The sequence below is a fragment of the Anolis sagrei genome, chromosome 6 (assembly GCF_037176765.1).
Source record: "Anolis sagrei isolate rAnoSag1 chromosome 6, rAnoSag1.mat, whole genome shotgun sequence".
In the NCBI taxonomy this organism is placed as follows: Eukaryota; Metazoa; Chordata; class Lepidosauria; order Squamata; family Dactyloidae; genus Anolis; species Anolis sagrei.
Window position 1 is genome coordinate 87,289,318 of NC_090026.1, and position 24,927 is coordinate 87,314,244.

The following is a 24,927-nucleotide window of genomic DNA, read 5'->3' on the forward strand; positions in this document are numbered from 1 at the left end:
GGAGCTGAGAAAGTGTGGTTTATCCAGGGGACTACACAGTGGATTTCATGGCTGAGCAGGGATTTGAATCCTGGCGTGCATCTACACTGTAGAATGAATGCAGTTTGACACCACTTTAACTGTTATGGCTCAATGCTGTGCGATCCTGGGAGTTGCCCTTTAGTGAGGCCAGAGACTACAGGAAAGAGAAGGATTTGGCCTCCTTCCGCCCCCCCCCCTTCCCCCAGTTGAGTTAACAGAGGGCTCTTCCAGACATGCCCTATTTCCCAGGATTTGATCCCAGGTTTCCTGTTTATCCCAATTATCTCACAGTGTGGACTCATATAATCCAGTTTAAAGCAGAAATCCTGGGATCAGATCTTGGGGTATTGGGCCTGTCTGGAAGTGTGCTGAGTGCAAATTACTTTATATTTTGAAACTTTATATTTTGGAAAAATGGGAGGAGAAGAGGGTAACTGAGACATTTACAAAGCATCTGAAAAAGTGGGGCCACAGGAAATTAATTAGCATTGTAACTGTCAAATTAAGACAATTGGCAGTTTGGGCCAACTTTGTGAAGGAAAAGTTAAAGACAGTAGCATTCTCCATCTCAAGTTTCACAGCCAATTGTGCTGACAGATAATAATAATAATAATAATAATAATAATAATAATAATAACAACAACTTTCTTTTTATACACTGCCAACCATCTCCCCTAAGGGACTCAGGGCGTCTTACAAGGCATAAGCCCAAAACTACAAGTAAAGCACACAAATAAAACAGTTTAACCGATTAAAAAACATCAGATAAAAATAAAATACAAACAACAATTTTAAACAGCATATATCAGTCCACGGAGGCTAAACTGCCGCATAAAATCCAGAATATTTGGTCTGAACTGGATTATATGGCAATGTAGGCTCGTGTAATCCAGTTCATAGCAGATAATGTGGATTATCTGCTTTGATAATCTAATAATAATAATAATAATAATAATAATAATAACAATAATAATTTCTAACCTGCTCTCTCTCCCTGAGGGGACTCAAGGTGGCTTTCAAAACAAGGCAGACATTCATAAAATAACATCTTAAATTAATATTTAAATAGAATTAGAAACAGATAAAAACAATCCTCAACACGCAAATGGACTATGGCTTCATCAAATACATTGAGCAGTTTTGTTTAAAACCAGGAGCATGAAATCTAAGAATATAAATGACAAGTTGCACTACAAATTGATGGATGCTAGCAGGGTGATCAGTCGGATAGGGGCCATGAAATATTACTCAACTTCCTCTGCATTATGTATTATATGGCAGTGCAGTCGGGGTCTGTGTGACCCTGGGTGAGTCACATACACTCATTCCCAGAAAAACCTGCAAGAATCATAGAATCATAGAGTTGGAAGAGACCTCATGGGCTATCCAGTCCAACCCCCTGCCAAGAAGCAGGAAAAATGTATTCAAAGCACCCTGACAGATGGCCATCCAGCCTCTGTTTAAAAGCTTCCAAAGAAGAAGCCCCCACCACACTTTGGGGCGGAGAGTTCCACTGCTGAACGGCTCTCACAGTCAGGAAGTTCTTCCTAATGTTTAGATGGAATCTCCTGTCTTGTAATTTGAAGCCATTGTTCCGCATCCTAGTCTCCAGGACAGCAGAAAACAAGCTTGCCCCCTCCTCCCTGTGGCTTCCTCTCACATATTTATACATGTCTATCATGTCTCCTCTCAGCCTTCTCTTCTTCAGGCTAAACATGCCCAGCTCTTTAAGCCGCTCCTCATGGGAGTTGTTCTCCAGACCCTTGATCATTTTAGGCCCTCCTCTGGACACATTCCAACTTGTTAATATCTCTCTTCAATTGCAGTGCCCAGAAATAGACACAATATTCCAGGTGTGGTCTAACCAAGACAGAATAGAGGGGTAGCATGTCTTCCCTGGTTCAGTTTAGGGTCCCAGTGGATTAGAACAGTGGTTCTCAACCTTCCTAATGCTTAATACAGTCTCTCATGTTGTGGTGATCCCCAACCATAACATTGTTTTTGTTGCTACTTCATAACAGTCATTTTCCTACTGTTATAAATCATAATATAAATATCAGATATGCAAGATGTATTTTCATTCACTGGACCAAACTGGGCACAAATACCCAATGCACCCACATGTAAATGCTAGTGGGGTTGGGGGAGGATTGATTTTGTAATTTGGGAGTTGTCGTTGCTGGGATTTATAGTTCACGTATAATCAAAGAGCATTCTGAACTCCACCAGCGATAATTTTGAACCTAATTTGCCGCACAGAACTGCCATGACCAATGGAATACACTGGAAGGGTTTGGTGGGCATTGACCTTGAGTTTGGGAGTTGTAGTTCACCTATATTCAGCAAGCACAGTGGACTCACGCAATGGTGGATCTGGACCAAACTTGGCACAAATACTCAATATGTGCAAATGTGAACACTGGTGGAGTCTAGGGAAAATAGACCTTGACTTTTGGGAATTGTAGTTGCTGGGATTTATAGTTCACTACAATCCAAGAACATTCTGAATTCCACCAATGATGGAATTGGCTGAAACTTCCCACATGGAATCCCCATGACCATCAGAAAATACTGTGTTTTCTGATGGTCTTTGGCGACCCCTCCAACACCCCCTTGTGACCCCCTCAGGGGTCCCGATCCCCAGGTTGAGAAACACTGGATTAGAAAAAGGCACACCACCAACACAATAACAACAAAGGTATTTCTAATCAAATATCTCCCTTCACTCATGTTTGAGGTTGTATTGACACTGCATAAGTATGGCAGTCTGAGTGACACCATATTCATTGCCATGGCTCAAGGTTTTGGGCTCCTGGAAGTTGTAGATCAGTGAGGCACCAGCACTCTTTGGCAGAGAAAGCTAAAGACCTTGTAAAACTACAAATCCCATGATGTCATAGCATTGAGCAGTGGCAGTTAAAGAGAGGGTGAGCTGCAAATTGGGACAAACTGCCAAAACTACAAATCCCACAATTCCCTAGCCTTGAGCGAGGGAAATCAAAAATGTGTAACTATATCTTTAATTTCCAAGCACAAAAAGGGAAGGAGCTGGGATCGTCAGGTTGCAAACGACTGGTGGCCACTGAGATTAGCAAAGATGTGGATATTGGGAGAAAACGTGGACTGTTGGGGATTGGTTAGTCTGGGGCGGAGAAAGGATGAGTGACGTTTGAAGCAGGCATCAGTGGTACCGCTCCAGTTGCTAGGCAACGGATGTAAACATCCCCTGTAGCTGCTGCTGCTGCTGCTGAGCTGCCTCTTTAGCTAAGCAGGTCTCTCCCCGGCGAGATGGTGGGAGGGATCCCCATCCCGGGGCTGCATGGAGCCGTCAGGCAAGTGTACGAGGGCAAGTTTGTGGACCGCTTTCCTGAGCTCCCCACAGTGAGTTTAGTTTGTGCTCCCCTCTCTGGCTTCCTCCCTTCCTCTTCAGTGGTTCCTTATGATGATGATGGTGATGATGATGCACCAAACTACAATTCCCAGGATTCCATAGCATTAAGCCAAAGCAGTAATGGTGATGTCAAACTGCATTCATTCAACCATCTAGATCAGGCATGGGCAAACTTTGGCCCTCCAGGTGTTTTGGACTTCAACTCCCACAATTCCTAACAGCCTAGCGGCTGTTAGGAATTGTGGGAGTTGAAGTCCAAAACACCTGGAGGGCCAAAGTTTGCCCATGCCTGATCTAGATGCTGCCTCAGAGAGGGCTTTGCCAATCAATAATAGTAATAATAATCATCATCATCATCTGCTTATCCTGATGGCTTGAGGAAGGATACAACAAAGTCACAAAACATATTGAAATATATATAAACATACATAAAATATATACAGTAAATTACATAGATTAAAAACTCAAATATATATATATATATATATATATATATAATACATTTGCATCAAAATGCAGATACAGATTTGACACATAGTAGCAGCAGAATGTAAATCAAAATTTATTTATTTATTTGCTACATTTGTATACTGTCCCTCTCAGCCCGCAGGCGACTCTGTGTGGTTCACAAGGCAACAATTCAATGCCAATCAAAACTCATGATTAAAAGTTGACTAGGTAAGCCTGCTGGAACAGATGGATTTTTGATTGCATTTTAAATTCTGACAGTTTGTCCAAGCTCTTTTGGCAGGTTAGGCTTTTAAATGCTGTTCGTTATTGTTATTGTTTATTGCTTGTTGTGTATTTTTGTTATTGCTTTTGTTTATTGATGTGCTGTGGGCTTGGCCTCATGTAGGCCACACAGATTCCCTTGAGCATATTACCCTTGGGTAGTGGGGTACAAATAAAGTATTATTATTATTATTATTATTCCACAATTGTGGGGCAGCAGATGAAAAGATCTTCTGGGTGACGTTCGCCAGTTAGGTTGAGGCTGGTTGGAGCAAGCATCCTCCAAAAGACCTCAGCGTCCTAAAGGATAGATTGTGTAGGAGATGGTGATCCTATAGGTAATTGGACCCAAACCATATAGGTCAAAGCCAACAGTTTGTACTTTGCCATGAAGCTAATTGGCAGCCACTGGAGCATCTTTCATATGGGTGTAATATGCTCAATCTTAGATGTTCCTGTAACCAATCTGACTGCCACGTTTTGAACCAATTGGAGTTTTCAAACTTGGTACCGAGGTACACCAATGTACAGCACATTACAGAAGTCCAGCTAGTGTATGCATTACCCTTCCTTTGAGATGGAGCTTACAGCACCTGTTGTTTTATGGTGGTGGTCTCCCATCCAAGGACTAATAAGATCAGACCCTCCTTAGCTTTCAAGAAGACAGGATCTGGTGCCATTAGGTCAGTGATTCCCAAACTTTCTGGTAACCCTAATTCTCTGACAGCTCCCAATTAATAGAACTGCCTCAATCTGCCAAGTCTAGGAATAGCTTGTGGACCTTGTGGGGCAGGGATGCATTCTGGACATGCTCAGAAACACTTCACTGCATCAGTAGAAATGGATTTTGGGAGTTTCCTCAAGGACTCACTTTATGGGGCAGGTAAGTGAAGGATATATGAGATTCTAGAAAGCTAAAAAATGAGGCTTAGTGCTTTCTTAGTGCCTATAGTTTTCACCTCAAACAGACTATCACTATAGAAATACAATGTATTTGCAAATTAAAGTAAAAAAGTATACGTATGCAAATACAGTTTTTTCTCTCCCCCCCCCCCCCCCCGCCACTTTTTTTTGTTTATTGCTTTTGTGGTTTATTGCATACTTTTCATAGGCAGGAAAGTTGGCACCAATCGGAGAGTCGGCTGCCACATGCCTCACTGACATCTATCCCCGGGTAAGTGCCATTTTTATTTCTATCCAGGCTTACTTGATTAAGAGATGTAGTGATCTGAGCATTGAACTGTGGGCTCTTCCACACAGACAATTAACCCAGATCAGAATGTTTTCCTTTCCATTCCAGCTGGGCTCTGCAGCTGCCATTTTAATCCAGCTGTTCCAGCTGTTTTGGCATTTGGATCCTTTTTGTGTCTGGTTTAGACACATTAAGGTTCCTGTGGTTTTTATTGCTGGAATTAGGATTTCTGGTGAGTCTTTTTATCACTCTCTTTCTGGGTGGATTTGCATTGAAAATCGCAATGGGGGTGGGAGAGATATTCTCAGGACACCCCAACCTCATAATATCTTTAAGACGGATTATAATGTCTTTTGTGGATGGGGCCCAATATTCTTGAAACCAGGGTTCAAATTCTTGCTTATCCATGGAAATCTACTGGGTCACCTTGGGCAAGTCATATTCTCTCATTTTTAGGGGAAAGCAAAGGCAACCTCCTGAATCCTGGGAAAACAAATCTTGCCAGGAAAGGTTCGTTTTTAGGATTACCATAAATTGAAAATAGCTTAAAGACACACAACTGCAGCAACAGTAACAACTCATTTGAAAATCATGAGTTCAAGAAGACATTTGCGGAGGTGAAATGTGCCACCCAATCTCACACTTCCATAGTTCTGCTCACACAAAACAACTTTCTGAAGAGCTGCATTCTTTTTCTACTCAATGTGATTTTTACCTTTGTGAAATGTTTACACTTCTGGAATTGAATGTGTTGGTTATACAGTACTCAAAGCTGTCCAACCACATTTATAAAGAAATGTATACCTGTAAATGACCAACAGGATTTCAGCCTGCATGCATTGTTTAAAATAAAAGAGTGATGCAACCATGTTTTGCTTCTTAGTCCTCATAGTCTTGGATGCATTCTGAATTCTGTCTGGTAGCTGGTCAAGGTCATCTAATTATGTCTGCTTAGTTTGTATTGTAGTTTGTTTTAGCACAGTAATAAGCTGCACACAGAACTTGGGACAACAATGTTAAACTTCTGTATCTGCTAGACCTTGGAAAAGTTCCTTTTTGGATTTGTAGCCATATTTGCTGAGCAATTCAGGGAGTGATCTTCCCTTTCCTAAGCTATGACTCAACATGCAGCTTAAATAAGAGTTCTGCAAAAACTTAAAAACATGTTCACTAGCTGATGACAATTTGTTTCATCCTAACCTAATACATGTGTGAAGCTTTTGTGAAATTAATTTTCTGTTCTGATTGACTGGCTGAGCTTTGTATAATTCTTCAGCTAAAGATAGTTACAGCAATAGCATATTCTAATTTTTGTCCCTTCTATTTGACAGCCTATAACTCCACCTGTTGTAAAAAAATTTCGAAACACCAGCAATCCTCCTACAGGTAGAGAGAGAATATTTTATGGCCGAGCAAACGATCCAGATATTGCATCGCATTTGACACATGGTATAAAATCCATCTATTCGGAAAGTGTAAGAACACCAGAGCCTTTCTTTTTCTCAGGATGAAGTCTGGTGATTTTATGGCTGGGAAACAACAATCCTGAAAAACTCTGAGAAGTGGGTGGGGGGTGTTCACTAGATATAAAGTAGAATCATATTATCAATTGGGACTACAATTTCAATTATTCTTGAGTGTCATGGTCAGTGGAGGACTGAGGACTTCTGTGAGATATATTAAAAACGTAACTTTTCCCAAGCTTCTTCAAACAGAATCTGGATCCTATGCACTTGATACCCTCTTTCTCTGGAAAGAACCATTTGTTTACTTGAGTGACCCAATGTGGGATGGAGATGATTTTCTTTTTTGTACTTCGTTTGTGATCTGTTATTTCAAAAGTAAACAATCAGTGAAAATGTATGTGATAGTAAAGATTACTTTCACTTACTGGGAAAAAAACATTTTTCTCTAAGGAAGACTGAATGGATAAATTTGATGTGGTATTTGGCTTAAATGCTAAAATGTAGTAGTTTAATTAGAGTTTAGGAAAATGGAAAAAGTGACAATTTTATAGTAAAATTATCTTTATCTCTTTGTGAATGGGTAGAAAACACTGAAGATAAAACCAGTTTATATACATCTTTGAGTACAGCAAGACTTTACCTAACTGCATTTGAAAAAAGCGTGCCGCCTCTAGGAATTTTCTAGGTTATCCCAGGTGATATTCTTATTTTGAAAATTAACATAGAGTATCCCTGGAAATTCTAGAAAATTCCTAAAAATGTATCCCGTCTAGGCATTTTCTAGGTCTTCCAGGGCAACTCTATGATTTTTTTTTGTGTCAGGAGCAACTTGAGATACTGCAAGTCACTTCTGATATGAGAGAATTGGCCGTCTGCAAGGACGTTGCCCAGGGGACGCCCGGATGTTTTGATGTTTTTACCATCCGTGTGGGAGGCTTCTCTCACATCCCCGCATGGGGAGGTGGAGCTGACAGAGGGAGCTCATCCACGCTCTCCCGAGATTCAAACCTCTGACCTGTCAGTCTTCAGTCCTGCCAGTACAAGTGTTTAACCCATTGCACCACCAGAGGCTCCAACTCTATGATAACTTATAGCAGAGATTGTTCATTTCAATAGGGTTTGGTTTCATGTTTCTACAGTAGGTTCAGGAACATATCATCCACAGATATGGGAGTTGTACTATATGATACAATACTTTTATTAGTCAAAATTAATTTGTATCTGTTAGTGTACTTGTACAGAAATATTAATAATATTAATAGATAGTGAGAAAGATTATTGTTATTAGGACTTTGGAAGGTGTAGTTAGTTCATCTATTGAAATTTTGTTATTACACCTTTGAGATGTTGTGATTTAAATACCAGAATCTGTTACGTTTTCCAGATACCATATTCTTAGAAATAGGAATTAAGTAATATGATTATAATTACTTTCAGGAGCTTGTATTACATAAAGATGGCATTAGTAACAAGATGTACTTCAATTAGTTTTAAAATTAAATTAGTAGGTGGCATGGCAATATACCACACAAAGGTTAAAAAAAGTAATGTATGAGGTAACTGAGCACCCAGACATGCAAAACTGATATATCACCTCCAATTACATTTCTTCAGGTAGCATCAGTGGCAAATCCACCTCCCAAAACACGCTTTCAGCAAAAACGGAAAGAACAAAAAGAATTTATCTATTCAAGCAGCCGTGAAGCTCCCCTTGGGAAATCCCATGACCAGGCCCTAAGATTACCCAAAGGATTGGATTTGAATAACACTACATTTGGAGTAACAACCTTGAGAGGTAGGCAAAGTAGTGTTGAAATAGATAATAAGTTTACACGGAATTGGTTAAGAGCGTGCCATTCTTCAAACTGGGATGGTGTTCCAATTAAAATCAATATTCTGATATGAGCCTCTTCTTTGAAAGCAATTGTCTAAGCTTGGATCAATTAAGCCATATTAGCCAAAGCCAACGTATAATAGATGAACAGCTTCAAAATCAATAACTGTAGCAGAAGTAGTGATATAGTTGATGCAAACTCAGAAATGCTTCACCTCTGCCCATGTGACATTTCAGCAGTTGCTCAATTTCCCGTTGCCAGAGGGAATGAAGAAATCACTGCCCCAAATGTTTTCATTTCTAATGGCAGTAGCTTTTATTTGCTCTTTTTTCTGCCTTTCAGCTACAGGCAAGAACCAAAGAGAACGGGTAAGGAAATCAATTGGGACAGTGATGTGATTATTCAGTATCATAAGAAAAAATATATACTAAGAAATGTCTTGCATGATAGGGTTTCTTTATCTTAGTTGAGATAATGAGACAAGGGCGAGGAAATGCTTCCAACTCAAGAATGAATTCATTTTCAGAAGACTTATCAAGGCTGTATTGTGGTGTTTGTTAGGGCCAAAACTGCTACTATACAGTCACTTTAAGCTCTTACTGCCAGAAGCTAAACCTAAGGGAAGCTTTTCAACCATTTAGAATGGGAAAAGTCCATATAAACTCCAGGGAAATGATGAAAGATATTGTCATAGAAAGGGTCATGGCCATTTGTGGAAGCACAATGATGGTCAAAATCCATTGCCAGGAAAGACACATAGAGGTCTTTATGTACCTCGGTATTGTTTTGTGTTATTTTTAATAGATTTTTTTGTAATATGGGCAAATTTAAGGCACATGCCCCTAATCCCAACAAATGTGGAAGGCTGATTAGTTTTATCCAAAACAGTTTATTACATAACATATATTGGTTGACTTGCAGAGGGTCCTAGTGGAGAGGTTATAAATCCACAAAAGACATTTGATGAAGTCCAGAAGGAAGCAGAACAAGGCCATGACTTATATGTTAAGACACACAATGATTATTATGTTGGTAAGTAAGAAGAATATTAAGGAAGCATTATAGACATAAATATTAGTATAAATATATTATTTCTAGCGCACATATTATCCTGCTATGTGGAATAATAATAAGTAAAATAAAAATGTTTAACTTCTCATTAGGAATATCCTTTTTGGATTATGGGGGATATGGACTCTGTTGTGTTATTGCCAATAACAATAGCTTTTATAAACTGGTGTAGTGGGGTTAGAAAGCTGACAAAGTGCAGTTCTGGTACTTTTTGTCACATCAAAACTAATGATGTTAAGAGGAAGAACAGTATATGTCATTGTTGTAAGTTTGGCGATTTGGAAAACTGGATGTATAGTCTTTGGCAAAAAACTTTCTCAACCTAGTACAAATCTTCAAGTATTCTTTTTAAAAAGACACAGAGATGGGTTCACTTTTCATTTGACATAAATAATGTGATTGTCCTAAAATCTGGTTATAAACAAAAAGCCTTACCAGCATGTACAATGACAGGCTGATTCACATTTGTATTCACCCTCATTCCACTGAGCTTAGCATGCTTTATATGGCTGTAAGGGTTTTTATAATTCTCATGCTGCTTTATTGCTGCAATAACCTTGTGAGGCAGGTTTGGCTTGAGGGTTATACATCTGAACTCAATGAATTGTAAGAGATATAAGTCTCCACAAATAAAGCCCTACATACTACTAGCCACTGTAAAATCCTCCCCAATTTGCTGTTCTTTTTGTCAGTTGATCCTATTAAATTTCACATTATACTGTTCTCTGGGGTTTCATATATTATGAATCATTAGAGCTGCCTGCATTTGTTCTTGGGAGCACAGCTATAGGGCCTGCCCTGCTGAGCTCCTATACTATAATTCCCCCCCCCCCCCCCCCCCCGTTATACCACTTTAGATCGTCTAGAAACATTCACTCTTTCTCCTACCACAAATAAGGGAAACTTCTTATGTTCTTGAATGTTCCCCTAGGCATTAGCTGAGGTGGCTGGGAAAGAAAACAGACCACACTTTCACTACACAATGCTTTGGCATGATTTTATATGAGCTTCATAATAGTCTGGAGTTGGCTTTGTGTCGTAATATTGTTACTGTAAATTGTTAATATACAGGCAGTCCCCAAGTAATGAGCAAGATAGGTTCTGTAGGTTTGTTCTTAAGTTTAATTTGTATGTAAGTCAAAACAGGAACATTTTAAGTGCAACTCCAGGCACAAACACAAGCTTTTGATAGCATAGGGAAGGGTTAACACCCCTGTTGAGTTTGTTTTGTTGTCAGAAGATTTCACCTCACTTACTGTTCCTGTCATAATTGGATTTTGATAAATTTGGCTTGTTGTTCCACAAGGTTTGATAGGAAAGCTTCAACTGAAACACCTTTCCCTCATGACTGCTCTTTCAGGAGTGAATTTTCCTCCTGAGGGATGTGTCACTTCCTGTTGTCTCACCCCCATTCTTAATTATGAGTTGCTTGTAAGTCGGATGTTTGTAACTTGGGGACTGCCTGTATAATGTAAAGTTGGCCATCTGTATCCACAGATTCAATAGTTCATAGCTTGAAAATCTTAATTTTTTTAAAAAAAAGCAAATAATAACTTTTGCTATCTATATAAATAAAATGTAATGTCCGTTTGTGGGATTAACATAACTCAAAAAACCAGTGGATGAATTGACACCAAATTTGGACACAATATACCTAACAGGCCAACGAGTGAACACCACTCATAAAACCACTGGAAAACACAGCAGAAGATGCTTAAAAAGCCAAAAAAATAAAAAAAAACATGTTACAACGCATGGACAAAATCACATATATGCATGCAAGCACACATATATACAGATACACAAATATACACACACAAAACACATAGACACAGACTGGGCCACCGCAGTTTGTGGCAGGGGATGGCTAGTTTTATATAAATTATGCCATTTGTATGTAATGGGATAGGCATCCACAGATTTTTCTATTCATGTGGGTTGGTAAAGGAGTCTGGAACCAAAGCCTAACAGATTCTAAAGGCCCACTGCCCAACTCATTTGCACAAAATAAATAATGACTCTTATTTTCTGCAGGGGAACAAATGAATAGAAAGTATGACTCATCTACATTCCATAGATTTGATCTTTTTGGAAAGGAAACACCCCATTTTAATGATGGACGAAATGTTGGTAGAACTTTACGCTGGTTCCATGATCTGCAAATGTAAGTTACAGGGTTGACAGTGCTTGTTTATGTTACAGTTAATCATTTCTGATAGCGCATATTTGAAACTACATAATAATAATAATAATAATAATAATAATAATAATAATAATTTTATAGACCACCCTGTCTCCCCAAGGTGACTCAGGGTGGTTTACAATACAAAATGACAAACACATTCAATGCTTAGACAAATGTAAAAAACAATTACGATAATGCAATATAATAAACATAATAATGACAGTGAACTTATTGTATAAAAAATTGAAGTCAAAATGAAAAACAAGATACAAATCATCACATAAAAACAGGTCACACTAATCACAACTCAACATTAAAACATCTCAAATGATAAAAACAATTAAAATAAATGGAAATTGGCTGTTGTAGTTGTTCTTGAAGTGTACCCACGTGGCCACGAGGTACAAGTAGGTCAGCCAACATTCCAATTGATCTAGAGTATCCTAGTCCTCCTCCTCTCCATATGCCAAAGTGCAAAGGTGTGGTTTCAAGATTTTTTGTAAGGAGAGGAAGGTGGGGCCATTTTTATTTCTTTGGGGAGGGAGTTTCAGAGACGGGGAGCCATCACAGAGAAGGCCTCCTCTTTCACTCCTACCAACTGCACTTGTGACAGGGGTGGAACCGAAAGTAGGGCCTCCTCCACTGACCACAGTGCATGGAATGGTCTATATAGGGAAATGTGATTGGACAAATAGCCTGGACCCAAACCATTTAGGGCTTCATGGTTAATGATCAGTACTTTGTATTTAGCAGACCAGCAGCCAGTGGAGCTGTCACTACATTGGGGGTAGTTCTCTCCCTGTATGGAGCCCCAGTTAGTAACCTGGCTGCCGGTCTCTGAACTTATTGTAGCTTCTGAACGATCTTCAAAGGCAGCTCCACGTAGAGAGCATTGCAATGGTCCAAATGGAATGTGGCTAGGGCATGGACTAGATCTGGTATCTCAAGTATGAGTGCAGCTGGCACACAAGTTTTAACTGTGCAAAGGCGCTCCTGACTACCATCGACAGCTGGGGTTCCAGGGCCAGCAATGAGTCCAGGATCACCCCCAGACTGCAGTCCTGTGTCTTCAGAGGGAATGCAATCCCATACAACACAGGCTGAAATCGCATACCCTGATCCGCCTTACAACTTACCAGGAGTACTTCTGTTTTGTCTGGATTTAGTTTCAGCTGGTTGGCCCTCATCCAGTCCATTATTGATGACAGGCATCGGTTCAGGACCTAAACGGCATTCTTGGCTTTTGGTGGAAAGGAGTAATAGAGCTGGGTAGCCCACATCTCTACCTTTTCTGGCATCCATACATGTCATAATGTCAACTGAAATAGCCAGAACTAGTATGACACAATATGTCCTGAAGCAGTAAATGATTTCTCTCCACCATCTGAAGTGTAAGGCATGTAACACATAAATTGAGCCAGAACATCCTGAAAAGTTTTGCAAATAAAATCCTATTTTCCCCCCAGTTTATAATATGCTGATGTGCAATAGGTTTTTTTATTCTCTTCTAAATTATTCAGGAAGAAGTCAGCAAAAATAGTGTCCAAAATAAGCGATGATTTCAAGGAAAAATTTCAGCCTCAACTTGGAAAGGTGCTTGATCCGTAAGTGAATTAAAGCAGAGTTTTCAAAATTGAACTTCCATCAGAAATTAATATTTAGCTTTCCTTCTCCATCATTTAGAAATGAACCAGCTATGTTTCTTCCATACCCTTTCTCAGAAGAAGCTATGAGTAACCTGAAAAATTCAAATGACAAGCATGTCTCATTATATTGCAAGCCACCTGGTTTCATATTGCTTTGGCTCCTATTTGAGATATTCCCTTGGACAGCAAGAAGCTGAGGTGATAGTAACTGGCGGAGCTCTATGAAAGTATGCCACATAATGCGTGGTGCCAGCAGATACAGATTGTCACAACAGTTTGTATGTAATTAATGTAATTAGCAACTTGCCCTAAGAATTCTACTGCTGCTTTGATGTTTGCCAGTTATCTGAGCTATTATTATAGCATTGCCAATATAGAAGAAAATAAAAAGCAGTCAAATCTGGGAGTGTGAAAAATGGTAGAAAACCAATTTTTATGCATGAAATAAATCTTCTGGGGTTAACATAGAATGTATTACGGATCTCTTCCTGCTAATGCAACCACCGTCTTATATCTACATATTTTGAGCATTGGCCATTCTTGTTGCCACTTAAAAGGAATAAAAGGGTAATCATGATAACACTTGTGCTGCTTGTACCAGGGAACCATAAAACTGGTGGTGTTAACCTACATCTCATCCTTTATTTCTCAGTAATACAAGAAACAAACAGTGTGTCACGGGACAGGATGATACACAGCATTTCCCTTCTCATTCTGAGTGATTTGAATCCAGTGACTTGTGGCTTCAGGTCATGGGCAATGCTTAAATTAATGTTATCAAAGTATCAGGGGACTATGGGTGTATTGGAGGGAAGGATAGTAGAGGCAAATATGAAGTACTTTGGCCACATCATGAGAAGAAAGAAAAGCTTCGAAAAGACAATTATGCTGGGGAAAATGGAAGGAAAAAGGAAGAGGGGCCGACCAAGGGCAAGATGGATGGATAGCATCCTTGAAGTGACTGCACTGACCTTGAAGGAACTGGGGATGGTGACGGCTGACAGGGAGGTTTGGCGTGGGCTGGTCCATGAGGTCGCAAAGAGTCGGAAATGACTGAACAACAAATGGGTGCATCTACACTGTAGAATTAAATCAGTTCGACACTACTTTAATTCCCATGGCCCAGTGCTTTGGAATCAAATGAATTGCAGTTTTATAAGGGTTCTCTACCAAAGCATACCTCACCAAACTACAAATCCCAGAATCTCATAAAACCAAGCCATGACAGTTAAAGTGGTGTCAAACGGTATTCATTCTGTTGTGTAGATGCACGCAAAAAGAGGCAACAGCTATGTAGAGGATCTTTTGGGAAAGTAAGCCAATGCAGTGAAAAACTTTTAGATATTTTACCCCTCTAATTTAGAGTCAGTAGAATACATGTCCACTGCACTGTATGAATCCATTAATCGGATATGTTAGTCTTCAATTTTAGTTTTTAGAATTTTTAGAATCAGGTGATTCTAAAAATCAAGACATTGGTATCACCAAGCTGCTTAAACAACACAATGATCTGAATATTTTTCTAATGAATATTGTGCCACTTGGCTAGTGATGGAGAACATGTGGGCCTCCAGAGACCATTGTCCTGTAACTCACTAGATCAGTGGTTCTCAACCTGTGGGTCCCCAGATGTTTTGGCTTTCAACTCCCAGAAACTCTAACAGCTGGTAAACTGGCTGGGATTTTTGGGAGCTGTAGGCCAAAACACCTTTGGAGAATTACATGTACCTTATATTTGCTTTAGCCAATGCATTTTTCCTTCCCCATTTTCTATATTCACTTTTGCTAAGCTGTCACATGAACTTAGCATGTTTGGGAGAACAATATCTCTCTTTTGACAGAAACATGAAGATAACTCTACATGTGCATTTGTATCTTTTAAATAAGAAATAACTCATTTAGGCTGCTGGGGTTCATACTCTGTCTTGTTCTTGTCTCTTACCCCCTCCAAGAAATATAAGCACCATGATCAAAGATATTTATTGCCTTTAGTGCGATATTTTTGACAGTTATTACTGTGTACTCAAAGAAAATAGGTTGTAAAAGAAAATGATGATCTGTGTTGGCTGCTTTGATTTATGTCACAAAGTCCCAGTTGAACACGTTTTAGACGAACTCTCACCAAATGTCTTCATCACTTGTCTGTAATCTTCAAACTTAAAATAGAAGCGGTGAACTGACAGACATATATATCTTTCAAGCTTTGGGTGAAAAATCAAACATTTATTTAATGGATTCTTTTTATGTGCAGCATAGCCGATACCCTCAACGTTCCTCCAGACCATACATTTGGAGTGCTTCTTCATCCTGAGGAATATGGCAAGTATATAAGAAATGGCTCTGTACTGTCTCTTCCTTTGTCTTACGAGCTTTTTCGTTGTTGTTGTTTCATTTCACTTGATTATATGGAAGCAACTGCTCTTTTTCTTTCTCTCCTGTGTGGGCACACCAAATCTCACAAGTTTCCCTCAGACTTTTAAGGTGTTAATACTATAAAATGTAACCCTGAGTTGTGTATGTTTTATGCAGCTGCTTTCTATTTGTTTCTGATGGTTTACACTGCTTTTATTAAATTTTGATCACTTATTTTGTTGTAATGATGGAAATTGTTTGTTGTTAGGCTGCAAGTTCCATCAGGCCTAGTGAGCATAACTCACATCAAGGAAAGCTGAAGGGCCCTCTGATTTCCACTTCTTTTTCATTATTATAACACGGTGTTTTTATTTAATCGGCTTTGAGTATAGAATGATGGGAAAGTGAGGTCTATAACTTATAACAAATGAATAGTAGCAGAATTATATCAGCGAGACCTATTTCCTGTCTCCATTTGATACAGAGGTGATATGGATCTGCTGGGATTGTGAAGGGCCTTGTGAAGGGCCACACAGTAAATAAAACATGGTCAACTCAAGCTTCAATTACATGTTTTTCTTGCATAGGTGTTGGGGACCTTCTTCATAACAGGCCTCCTAGTGAATACCTTCGTGGTAAAGACAGAGAGCGAGCTATCTTCACTGCAGTTCGACAGAATTTGAAGAAAGCTAATTACCACAACTTTGACTCATTATTACAAGCATTCCGACATTATGATAAGGTTTGTGTTGTGTCAAGATGTCATGTGCACTGCCTGGGAATGCTGTGTTAAATGCTGTGTTAAGTATTTATACCTGTCAGTTGTCAGTGTTGTGCTTCAATCACAAAAATATTTTTGTCATAAATATTATTTCTTAACAAAGAAGGAAACTTTTGTTTAAGACTGGAGATGTACAGATAACAACTTCCACCTGCAGATATTAATCTTCACTTGCAGTGGTAATAGCACATGGAATGCACTTGTACTTGTAGGAAATGTGCAATGAAGTCTAGAATCACAGGAATTTTTTAAATAAAATATGATGGGCTCTTGGCATCTGCTGGTGTTTGGTTCCAGGACCCACCATGATTCATGGATACTCATGTCCATTATAGGCAATGGCATAATGAAATTGTATCCCTTATATCAAATGGTAAAATCAAAGTTTACTTTTTGAAATGGGAGTGATTTTAATGCCAGGAATGGTTGAATCCGTGATTATGGAATCCGATATAAAAAGAGTGGACTGTAACTTAAGCAGCATGTGGTAGAATTTAAGGTTTTAGCAAGTAGATTCAGCAGGTAAATGTATGCATGTTAAATATTATCTTTCGCTACCTGTTACAACCCACTTTGACATAAGAATACATCTTTGTCATTGGATCTGTTCGGTATAGTATTTTATCTTTACATTAACTCTTTTTGAGAAATGTCCTCCAATTTAAGCAATTTTGTTATTTCAGGCAACATGTAGACTGATTGAAAGGCCCAGATTCTGTTCATGTTCTTTCTGATTTTATACTGGCTTAAAATAAACCAACCTGGGGAGTTGGTATGGAAATTTTCTGATCATATTTGGATCTGATTGAAAATATTGTGGCATAAACAAAACATATATTGATCTAAACAGAAAAGAAAAAAAAAGAACAGTAACAAACTCTGGGACTTTCTGGTCTTTTTAAATTACTCGACAGTTGTAATTTATCTTTGCAAAGTCATGTTCTGTTCTACTATTTTTTTTAGTTTTGATTTTTTAAACTCAAGGATCTAATTCCTTAAATTATTTGATAATTTGTTTAGACAACCTAGAATCATACTTTTGATTTGAACAGTTTTTATTATGTTATTTAACTAGGATGGTGACAGGAAAATAAGCAGGGAAGATTTGAAAAAAACCTGCATTCAGTTCAACCTGAAATTGGAAGACGAGCTTCTGGATGCTTTATTTGATTATTGTGATTTGGATAAAGATGGTTTTATAAACTATCTGGAATTTGTGAACTTCCTTACCTGGAAAGACAAAATGCCCCTTCAGGAGTATGAAGAGAAAATTATTACTCAAGGCAAGTGCTTGATGTTGTCTTCCTTTGAGGCATTTTTGAGTTATGGAAGCCCTAAAGCAAACATATCAGAGGGTTTGCCTGACAGGATTTATTCAGAGGAGGACTGACATGGCTTTCCTCTGAGAAAGTGGAATATGGCAACTCTATCAATGAATGTTCTGTAACTGGAGCTAGCAATAGGATTTAGGCAGATGTAGGCAACTGCCTATATTCTGGAACTACACCTACCCCACACTTTTTAAAAACAGCTATCATCTTCTATTGTGAGGGAAGTTGTAATTTTATTATGTTTTACATCACCATGGGTTTCAGGCCCTTGAGAATGAAGAAAGGTCACTTCCTTTTTTGAAAAAAGACTGCCCTCTAGGCTTAAAATAGAATAAAATTGCCTGTGCATCCATGAGAAGTTTCAAGGGATCTTTTAAGTAAAAACACTGAGAATGAAGATAAGTGGGTCACCCTGGGGTTTCTGGAGGCCATGTAAGCCCTTAGGATGAATTTGCACATCATTTCCTTAGGTCCCCTTTGTGGAAACTTTAAAATGACAAGAGTAATTTTTACACTGTGTAGTGCCATATTTGCTATAATAACCTTCCTTTTCTTTGTTCTTTGTGAAAATGACAAACATTTTGTTATTGTTCATTTCTTGTAGGTAAAAGAGCAGGCCCCACTGACCTCATTCCACCAGAAGGTGCAGAGACCAACGCAGATGCAGATGCTGTACTCAGGCAGGAAGATATAGTGTCATTGGAACCAGGTAGTCCACAGAAGACACCTAGAACACTTTCAAGACCAACTGATCGTGTATTTTCGGACTATCGCACAACCTCTTCTCAATATAATGCAGTTACTGGAGGCATTCCACAATCGTGTAAGTAAATGCAAGTGCATGTTTGGTACCATGTTGTTTTGCAATGCCTGTCATGTTCTAAGCAGTAGTCCAGGGAGCAGTTACACATGCTTCTGGCTGAGAAATCATGGATAGCAACTGGGTGTATAGAAAGTGCTTTCTGAAAATATTAATATCTCTTTTGTTGCAAATCAGGAAATACCTACCATATATAATTTGTACAGCCAACCCATAGTCTTCCTAACACACACATAGACAAGACTGAAATGTCCTTCGTACAATGTTTCTTGGACAATGGATCAACTGTGCAAAAACCAGACTGTTTTTGCTCTTAAGTAAGAATTGTGAGGTTATACCACACAATATATAAAATAAAATTTCATCCTATGCATACACATACTAAGCAAAAATCACAAAGGAACCCCCCCCCCCCCATGTATCTGCTAATACAAGTCTGCTTTGGCCAGCCTGCAATTATAGAACTTATCCAAAATTACAGCAGCGTCATAGACGTGGAAGAGACCACAAGGGCCATGCAGTCTAATCTCCTGCCATGCAGGAACACACATTCAAAAGTAAGCCATCCAGTCTTTGTTTAGAAACTTCTAGAGAAGGAGACACAATTACACTCCACATATTCCACTGCTGAACAGCTCTTGCTATCCAGATGAGCCTCCTAATGTTCCAAGTGGATTATCTTCTGTGTTTTGAATCCATTGTTCTGTGTTCAAGTCTGGCACAGCAGAAAAAAAGGTACCTCCATCTTCAATATGACATCTTTTTAAATATTTAAACATGGGGAAGTCATAGGGAGGAGGGAGCAAGCTTGTTTTCTGCTGCCCTGGAGATTAGGACATGGAGCAATGGCTTCAAACTACAGGAAAGGATATTCCACCTGAACATTAGGAAGAACTTTCTGACTGTGAGAGCTGTTCAGCAGTGGAACTTTCTGCCCCGAAGTGTGGTGGAGGTTTCTTCTATGGAAGCTTTTAAACAGAGGCTGGATGGTCATTTGTTGGGGGTTCTTTGAATGTGATTTTCCTGCTTCTTGGCAGGGAGTTGGACTGGGTGGCCCATGAAGTCTCTTCCAGCTCTATGATTCTATGATTCTATGACCACACTTCATTAGACTAAACATGCCCAGATCTCTATGCTGGTCTTCATAGGGCATAGTACCCAGCCTCTTTACCATTTTCTCTGGACATGTTCCAGCTTGTCAATGTCCATTTTGAATTGTTTTGCCCAGATCTAGAGACGGTATTCCACGTGAGTCTGACCAAAAGAGAACAGAGTGGTAATGTTATTATTGCTGATTCAAAGAGGAAGAACAAAAAGGGGGCACAGCCTTAAATAGGGAACTAAGCCACTTATACCCCCCATCCAGCAAACTGTTCTCCCCACATCCACTCTGCTCCATAGGAACTGCATAGAAAATGTAGGAGCAGCACATGTGTCAAACAAGATAAGATACTCCGACAATCCTCTCCTGGAAAGTTAAGAGTTATAGCCCATAAAAAGAAGAAAAACAAAATAAAAATAACAGATAACAGACAAAGTAGCTTGTCTGACCAGAACAGGAACAAAGCTCAACAGACAATGTAAGAGTGTGCACCTCTTTGAACAAATCTGGGAGGCTAAGATAAACAGCTGGATAAAAGAAAATGGCGAGAAACGAAGAGCTAACAGAAATACCCTTTAGTATGGAAAAATATAAGGGAAGATATCAAAACTCTTCAGGAAGAGATAAAACAAGTCTGTATTGAAATGAAATCTGTTAAGAAAACTGCAGATAATGCATACGAGAAAGTAGATGCAAATGAAGCAAAAATAAAATAACTTTCTACTCAGTTAGCTCAGCAGAGTGATAGACAGAGAAGGAGAAATTTAACATTATCAGGAATCTCGGCAGGTCTGAAAAAAGCTAAGGGAAGTAACAAAATTGGAAAAAAAACTAAGGAAAGTAACAAAATTGGAAATCGAGAATATGATTTTGAAAGAATGCACAGACTGTTTAACACTATTCATTCATTCATTCATTCATTTACTGTATGTATATTCCACCTTTCTCTACCAAAAGGGGACTCAAGGCAGCTTACAGATAGGCAATAATTTAATGTCTTAATAACAAAATACGATTAAAAACATTTAAATTAAATGAAAAACAAAGCTAAATTACATTAAAACATTTAAAAACATTTCAGTCACTATAAAACCATGCTAGCTGCAGTCTTAATCCCCATCATTCCAGTAGTCATTGCATGAAATTCCAGTTCATCTATTGCACTATTGTTCTTCTCTGAAGGCCCAATCCTAGAGCCACAAGTAACAGAAAAATACATGGGCACAGAAAAAAAATGTTTTTTGAAAGAGAATGAATAAAAAGTTTAAATTGATGTCTTTAAACACCAATGGTTTGGCATCAGATATTAAAAGGTGTAGGTTAATGGACTTAGCCAAAAAAGAAGGATAATGTGTATCCAAGAATCGCACAAAGCAAAATGAGACCAAAAAACCCCCCACTTTTGAACTCTTCAGTATGGGAAATGAGATCAGAATCTAGAGCAGGCATGGGGAACCTTCGGCTCTCCAGGTGTGGTGGACTTCAACTCCCACAATTCCTTGAGGCCAAGGTAAGCCTTTGGGGTGAATGCCAAGCCTCAAGGAATTGTGGGAGTTGAAGTCCACCACACCTGGAGAGCCGAAGGTTCCTGACCCCTGATCTAGAGGAACTAATAAGGCTAGAGATATGTCTATAATAATGAACAAGAATCTAAATGTTGAGATTCTGAATCAGATTAAAGACCAAGAGGGGAGATATTTATTCATGAAGTTTAAATTAGATAATAGGAAATTTACAATAGCAAATATATATTGTCCAAACCAAGGTCAAGTAAAATTTCTGGAGAAAGTATTTTAGAAGCTCCAAGTCTTTTATGAGGGGAAAACAATTGTTGCACGGGATTTCAATATGAATATAAACCAAAATAAATCACTTAAGATAAGTAAGTGGGAATTAAGAGAGAGTTATGAGTCAATTAACAAAAATGCAAATCTATATTTTATTCTAAAAGATACAAAAATATCCATGCATAGATTACTTATTGGTTAAAAAATCTAATGAAATAATGATTAAAAATATCCAAACACATGCAATATGGGTATCAGATCATGCATCACTAACTACAGAATTTGAAATGAATAATGAACAGAAAAACAGAATATGGAAATGCAGAAATTTAATCATGACAAGGAAGGAATATAGGGATTATATTTTAAATCAAAAGAAATACTATTTTAATGAAAATAAGGACTCAGAATCAATAAGTACAGTATGGAATGCAGCTAAGGCTGTTATAAGGGACATGACATATTGAAAAAGAAATGGTTGAAAAAACAATGGAATGCAAATAGACAAGAATTCATGTGACATAAATCTATAAACAATTGCTTGAAAATGAACACTTGACTCCTTTCTCCATTTATCATGTATTTTCGCACAGGTTACCCATTGTACGGTGTTCCAAGCATTCGCTCAGACATTCCCGCCCCTCGATTTCGCCGTATCAGTGACAATACTAATTATGGTGATCAAGCCGATGTTTACAATTTACTATACCCCTCTATCTTCAGCAATAAGGGGGTGTATGAGAAGGAGATCTTCCAGACAAGATCAAAAGAAGAGGTAGGTAACAGCAATATAACCATTTGGGGCTTTTAAAAATGTTTTCATTTTTAACAAAGTAAAAAGTAAAAAAGAAAAGGGGCCGGAAAGGCTATAGCAACTTCTCCAGGTTGGTTCCCAGCTATTCCATGTACTTCCCACTCTTATGATGTCACTCTGAAAGGCAACAGAGGCATACATCTTTTTTTTCCCCAGTGGGACCTAATGGCTTACTAGTTCTTGACCCCCTGCCTATCAGTAGAGACCAGGATAGCTCTGGAGTACCGTGTAATCCCATCCATATGATTCTGGAAGTAAGAGTGATCTCCTTCCTACACAAAGTCATTGATTTCTACAGATTGCCTTCGTATATAGAAAACAAGCTACCAGCATGTAAAAGTACAGTATTTAAAAAATAAAACCTATATTCTATGACTTCCAAAACGTTTTTCTGCTGGCAAAAGCCAAAAGCTCATAGATTTCAGCTGCATCATCTTTCATGGATGGTGAAGATATATAGATAGATAGATAGATAGATAGACACACACACACACACACACACATCAGATATTACAGATATAGCTGACTAAGATCTGTAGTTTCCCAGCAATTAAGCCAATTAAAGAAAACAACAACAACAAAGAAGTATTGAGAATATCTGTCCTTTCCATTATTTTAAGCTTAGCATCAAACTTGGAATTTAGCTCTGGTCCAGATTAATTTCTTGCCACTTTTCTCCTGTGTTAGCCACCAATCCTTAGATAGTTTTCATAATTCCTGTTTCTACCTCTCAAAATTGTGGTCTGTGTTCCTTAATAAATGCATACTGTATGTATGTACGGATAATTTTGAAGTTGGAAAGGGATGGATTTTGGGTTGTGATTGTGAACTAGTGAAGTCCAACCAGTGAATTAGTAATGTTCAATTGAGCCAAAGTTTGATGAACTTCCAGTTAAAGATCCAGTTTAGTAGCCATTTATTATTATAACTACGTATACGCCATCTTTCTTCCAATGAGTTTACATCAGCATGCATTTACTTCCATGTTTTTATCTTCACAATAATTTATTATTTATTTATTTGTGGTATTTATGTACTGCTCTTCTCAACTCCAAAGGGGACTCAGGGCAGTTCACAGTGAAGTAGAGTTTGCTGACAGGTAAAGCCAAGGTCACATTACCTAGTGCTCTTCATTGCTAAGTAGGTATTGATTCTTGAGTCTCTGCACTGTCATTCTGACATTCTTATTCTTACAAGGAATGATTTATTTCCATATCTGAATGCTTTTTCTAATCCGGTTTCAGAGATTAATAGCCCTGTATATGTTTTCATAGATTGCACGGATTTTGCGCAACATCGGTGTCCAACTTTCAGATGAAAGCTTTGATGAAGTATGGAGGCAAGCCAGCCTGAAAGATCATAGAGGAGAGGTTTGTGTGGAATCCATTAGAAATGTACTGGATGAGATGCAGGCATCATACATAAAAAGCAGATAAATATGTTTGTCTGACTTCTGTGCTGTTAAAGTTTATTTCATTTGCCATTCAGGTTTCTAGATAGGAAATGGATATATACAAAGCAACAATAAATGCAATGTACATTTGCTGGAAATAATAAAATAAACTCTCTTTGATTCAGTTATTTACTTTAAAAATTATGTTAAACTACTGCTGTAAAAATGTGATCTGTATCAAAATGTTCATGTTCAATACACTATCAAATCTGCACTTTACAAGAAACTGGAAAAATCACAGTGGAAAAGAACAGCACCCAGTCATAACCTCCATGACTGGAGGGGACTTCTAATATTTCCGTACACTATTAAATACACAGCTATATTTATTTATTTACAGTATTTCTATCCCGCTTTTCTCAGCCCAAAGGTGACTCAAGGCGGAGAACGAGTTGGCAGCAATTCGATGCCACAACAGACATAAAATACAGTTTAAAAACATTTAGCACATAATATAAAACCATACAAAAACCATTAAAAACATATAATCATCACTGTTTTCTTATTAAACCCGTTTTCCAGTAACATCGTCTAAGCTGTTCCGTAGTCCCATATTTACCTATTATGTTGCATTTGCAAAGGCTTGTTCAAAGAGCCAGTTTTTGACTTTTTTACGAAATGACAGGAGGGAAGGGGCCAATTTAATATCCCTAGGGAGAGCGTTCCACAGCTGAGGGGCCACCACTGAGAAGACCCTGTCTCTCATCCCCTCAAGATGTACCAGCGAAGAAGGTGGGATCAAGAGCCTAACCCTAAACCTCCCTGATGATTTTAAAGTCCTAGATGGTTCATAAGGAGTGATACGTTCATATTACTATAGTAAATAGGAATAAACTATGAATGCATAATTCTGGGTTATACATTTGTAACTGAAACCCTGAATTTCAAAGGCTAAAGACTTTGTAAAAAGACAAGTCCTATGATTCCATTTCACTGAGCCATAGAAAT

General features: G+C 38.4%; 1 protein-coding gene across 1 annotated transcript; it reads left to right on the plus strand.

The window, feature by feature from the left end:
- Nucleotides 1-3,271: 3,271 nt before the first annotated feature.
- On the plus strand, nucleotides 3,272-24,084 carry EFHB (EF-hand domain family member B). The gene is made up of 13 exons (XM_060783429.2): nucleotides 3,272-3,402; nucleotides 5,256-5,318; nucleotides 6,668-6,811; nucleotides 8,417-8,597; nucleotides 9,559-9,669; nucleotides 11,743-11,872; nucleotides 13,414-13,497; nucleotides 15,791-15,858; nucleotides 16,479-16,633; nucleotides 17,748-17,955; nucleotides 18,608-18,826; nucleotides 22,306-22,487; nucleotides 23,801-24,084. Exons 1-13 carry the CDS (start codon nucleotides 3,310-3,312, stop codon nucleotides 23,960-23,962), a joined length of 1,800 nt encoding a protein of 599 aa, XP_060639412.2. The 5' UTR covers nucleotides 3,272-3,309; the 3' UTR covers nucleotides 23,963-24,084.
- The last annotated feature ends 843 nt before the right edge of the window (nucleotides 24,085-24,927 follow it).

Coding starts and splice junctions, on each gene's coding strand:
- EFHB (XM_060783429.2), top strand. CDS start 3,310: ATGGTGGGAGGGATCCCCATCCCGGGGCTGCATGGAGCCGTCAGGCAA. Junction 3,403..5,255: donor GCTTTCCTGAGCTCCCCACA/GTGAGTTTAGTT, acceptor TACTTTTCATAG/GCAGGAAAGTTGGCACCAAT. Junction 9,670..11,742: donor ACACAATGATTATTATGTTG/GTAAGTAAGAAG, acceptor TATTTTCTGCAG/GGGAACAAATGAATAGAAAG.